We start from the raw sequence: 4755 nt of genomic DNA on the forward strand, positions 1-4755 counted from the left end.
CCTCATCTGAATATATATAATCTATAGTAAGAATAAAATAATTATAATCGAGTTAAAATAAACTTATTGTTACTATTTGTAGATATAAATAAACTATTGAATATTATACTTCTTTAATTTACAAAACACACAATAGTTATTGAACAACACTAAATGTTAATTATGTATTATTTTTTTCAATTACAAAATTTAATATTTTAAATTTACAAAAAATAGTTTTAAAATGCTTATAACTTGCTTCATAATAAAAATAACAATAAAAACTTTTTTAGTCAATTCACTCTAGTTGTAGAAATTACAGAATAAAATAAATTATTGTGAACGTAAAATATGTGATGTTGACATGTTGTACAGGTTTGTAAGACGCAGGCAACACGTAGGTATGTAGTATTGTTTTAATATCAGAACTATCATGAATTACAAAAAAGTGTGATATTAGTCAAAAAATCCAATTGCTAGTAGATATTAAACTTAACTAATCTAAATAATAAACAAGAATTATTTTACTTTTTTTTTTTTTGTAATTAATTTATTTTGCGAGATCAATTTTTTTATTATTCTCTCCACTATGCAGTATGCACAGTGAAAATTATGTTTGTTCAGTTTGTATTCTTGCCATTAACGCTGCTCGTTGTGCATCTGTAACGACTCCTGGACATTTTTTTTTTTGTACAAATTTGCAATCTTTGAAAAATCCTTCGTATCTTGGAAGTCCGTGAGATCCGTCCTTAAAAGTCACTAAACCTATACAATTTTATAAATCACACTAAATATTAAATTTGCCGATATTTTTATCACATTGTTTGCTTTAACTACCGGTAAATAACGGTACGTATTTGTTAAAATTATAATACACAAACGTATACTTATCATTTCATATTGTACCCTTACCAATAAATAAATAATAGGTAAATTATTATAATATATATACTTATATTTACATACCAAAAATATATTAGATTTTAACTCGTTGTTTATCTTTTCTGTGTATAAGTAGTTTTATTTAAGTATAAATACTGCAATCTGTATTACCTAATCCCCAAATACGACCACCTCGAAATTGGCCTTCGTACTTCATGCCATCAGCCCTCCAAAACATTCCGTGACCATGAAACCATCCTTCCATAAATTCTCCTTCATATCTGCAATATTGGATCAATATAAATAAAAAAGTATGAAAAAGTTAACGTTATACTTGAATAATAACAATAATTGCTATTGCTATACACATTATTCATTTTTAATGTACCTACCTTGCTCCGTCCGGATACTGGAGAACTCCAAGACCTGAGCAAAGTCCATTGCTGAATCCTCCTTCATAACGTGTATTGTCTTTTAATTGGACGTGTCCCAAACCATGTTTTCGACCTCGATCGTTCCAGTCTCCGATGTATTTTGAGCCATCTTCGTACACATAAGCTCCAAATTTAGTAACCCTGGCTAAGAAACACATAGATTACAGCAATAAATAGTTTGATATAGAAATAATTTTTTAATACTTGACTAAATGAAATTAAAAATGAATTATTTTTTTACTTACAAATCTGTCGTTACTCATTATATATGTTATAGTATATTTAGTAAAGTATTACATACAGCTTCTACGCATTTATCATTAAGTACTTGGTATATTCTTATATAGGTACCTAAGACTTAAGAGTTAATTAAAAATAATTAATAGTTATCTATAAAAATGAATTATTAAAAATATATATAAATAAGTTATCAATAAAATAGTTGTAATTTAAAATAAGACCATCGCAATAAAACAAACAAAAACTAAACATAACATAATACTGTTTATCTCACATTAATGAATTAATTAGTTGTAATTATTTGGAATGAAAAAAATACCTAGTTAAGAGAACGCCATACCCGCTGTGTTGTCTCTGCCTTACTAACGTACACCATAACAAATTTGTATTCAGCAAAACACATTTTGTGATGTCAGCTTTAATATTGGAGTAAATTTTCCTATTATAAAATTTAAAAGTAAGAATATTATCTAGAAAATGACATATGTTTTTTATTGATATTATCATTTTAAAGTGAGTTATATCTATGTAAAATATTACAACTTTAAATTGTTCATAACTCACTTTAAAATGATAATATCAATAAAAGCATATGTCATTTTCTAGATAATATTTAAATTTTATAATAGGAAAATTTTCTCCAATATTAAAGCTGACATCACAAAATGTGTTTTGCTAAACGTAAATTTGTTATGGTGTACGTTAGTAAGGCAGAGACAATACATGCGGGTATGGCGTCCTCTTAACTAGGTATTTTTTTCATTCCAAATAATTACAACTAATTAATTAATTAATGTTAAACAACTTTAATTTGTTAGTTTTTAAACGCTAAAAGTTACGATTTTTGTTAAAAAATTGTATTAAATATATATTTGGTAAATAATTTAATTATTTCTTATACATTTTATTCATAGTTAATTATTGGTTTGATAATCAATTATTTAGTATAAATTAATAAGTATTAATACATAATATGTTTTATTCTAAAGTATAGCAATATTATTATTTAATACTTATTCTTTAATTAGTTTTTAAGTAGGTACTAAATAAGTGTAAACAGGTACCATTCCAAAATATTTGATTTAATTATTAAAACTACCTAGGCAACTATGAAAAACGATTGATATAATAAATATATTTCAGTACTTTTAATAAAACTTATTATGATACATAAATTATCTTACCTGGCTGCATTATTATTTATTATACATTAAAATTTACACAACATGTATAAAATGATAGATATCAACGTTATTGCGAGTAACAAAAGCTAAGAATGTTATATTCTTATGGGGTTTCATTGTTTGTTATATCGATTAGCGTTCATATATTTAATTTAATTAAACGTACCTACCTATGCTATAATAGTATTGTGTTAACTATACAGATATAAATATCGCCGTATTATTGTAGTGCTAATTTCATATGCGATCATATTATTACGATTCACATAATCTTCATACCTATAGTTTTTTTTTACTTTAATATAATTGTTTTTAAAGGATACGTACAATCTTTATCCTATAATAGAGCCTGATAACTGTATGTGATAAACGAATATAAATAACAGTGTACTGATAGATAAAATGTAAAACTTCATTTGGTTTTATTAAATCATCGTGAATAATAGCAGATCACGGTAACAATTGTGGCTAAGTATTAGATGTTATGAGGTGACTAGAACGAGAAGAAAGTATAGAATACACAGTGTACTATTAATGCAAAATTAAAATTAAATTATTCTATTAACTAATAACTATAAACATTACATCAAAATTTAACATAATATATATTACAAAATAAATTTATCTAAAATCATTAAATTAGCTATTATTATGAACATGCATGAGAATGTACCTATAGAAAATTCAATACATAATAATAGGCGGTTTTAACTGTTTTCTTTATAATAATAGTTACGTAACAATATTAATTATAACAATAATAATTATTATATTGATATAGAATATTTAAATTAAATACGTACATTCAATTGACCTAAACCACATTTAAGTGTAAAGTTCTTATTTGTAATTCCTATCATTAAGAAAATAATATTTTAAATAATTTAGAATCAAGTCATACACAAAGTATCTACCTATATTTACATATTAAAGATTTACGTAAATAATAATATATATTAATATTATAACAATATATCTAAGCGTGCCTCCCCCCTAAATATAATTTTATATAAATGCCCTTGGTTGATGCCAAAAGTTGTTCTTAACAATTTTCCTCTGACGTATAACACAAGGTTAAATTAATACAATTATTTATATTAAATGTAAGTACTATACAGAAAGGATACCTATTTAAGACATTATTCTTAAAATACATTTTTCTATAGCATTATAATTTGTAATTTGTAACTAAGTGCTAACTAGATACTATTTAGTAGGTATATATTCCTACAAAAAAATGATTATATAATGAATATTAAATTAATAATAAAATTTTTAAGTTAGGTTAAGTTAATCGGAATAGTAGACACTTGTACTCGTAGATATGCTTGTAGTTCAAAGTTGTAGACAACCTAAATCACAAAAGTAAAACTATTTAATTACTTAATGTTAAACCAGGCACGTATACAGGGAGGGTTTTTGGGTTCAAACATCCCCCGAAATAATTTCAAGTAATAAGGAAAAAATTGTTTTATTATGTTGCGGCATAATTTGTATTGCTAAATTTTGTAAATAACCTCTCACCCCGAATTTTTTTTGTATACGTGCCTGGTTAAACCAAACTGTCTGTGTATATTTAACAAAAGTAATTAAATTTGCAAGAATTTATAAATTTATAAAAATCAAGATACAATTGTATGTAAATAACCAATTGAGGTATAAAATCAAAAAATAAACATTATAATTTATCAATGGCGGCGCCAGGATTTTTTTCTAGGTGGAGCCAATGGGAGGCCAAAAATTATAAGTTAGGGCCATAAAAAATTAAAAATTAATATACTATAATGTCTAAGGATAGGCCAACGGTAGAGCCAGTGGTAGAACCATGACCCTACCTTGCCCGTCCCTGGCGCCGCCACTGTAATTTATTTTACGAGGGTAATATTTTATTAAAATGTAATAGTATATAAATAAAATTAAAAAAAAAAGGTTCATGAATAAATAATATAAATTAGGTATTATAATTTATAAATGTATAATGTTGTAAAAAAAAAGTTTTATTTTTATCAACATCTTTCAAAAATATTCTTAAAAAT

The 4755-nt window shown here is 24.8% G+C and overlaps 1 protein-coding gene across 2 annotated transcripts; it reads right to left on the reverse strand.

The window, feature by feature from the left end:
• Positions 1–230: 230 nt before the first annotated feature.
• On the reverse strand, positions 231–2796 carry LOC113554161 (MORN repeat-containing protein 4 homolog). 2 transcript variants are annotated; one of them, XR_003405235.1, is made up of 5 exons: positions 2720–2796; positions 1254–1440; positions 1033–1142; positions 508–744; positions 231–407 (listed from the first exon to the last, which is right to left on the reverse strand). XR_003405235.1 is itself a non-coding variant. In XM_026957880.1 (4 exons), exons 1-4 carry the CDS (start codon positions 2727–2729, stop codon positions 590–592), a joined length of 462 nt encoding a protein of 153 aa, XP_026813681.1. In that variant the 5' UTR covers positions 2730–2796; the 3' UTR covers positions 231–589. The 2 variants fall into 2 exon arrangements, 1 of the variants encoding a protein (XP_026813681.1); XM_026957880.1 differs by having other exon boundaries at positions 231–744.
• Between the last annotated feature and the right edge of the window lie 1959 nt (positions 2797–4755).

The sequence above is a fragment of the Rhopalosiphum maidis genome, chromosome 2 (assembly GCF_003676215.2).
Source record: "Rhopalosiphum maidis isolate BTI-1 chromosome 2, ASM367621v3, whole genome shotgun sequence".
Taxonomy (NCBI): domain Eukaryota; kingdom Metazoa; phylum Arthropoda; class Insecta; order Hemiptera; family Aphididae; genus Rhopalosiphum; species Rhopalosiphum maidis.

Coding starts and splice junctions, on each gene's coding strand:
- LOC113554161 (XM_026957880.1), bottom strand. Junction 1,143..1,253: donor CAGTATCCGGACGGAGCAAG/GTAGGTACATTA, acceptor CCAATATTGCAG/ATATGAAGGAGAATTTATGG. Junction 745..1,032: donor TGGTCGTATTTGGGGATTAG/GTAATACAGATT, acceptor AAAATTGTATAG/GTTTAGTGACTTTTAAGGAC.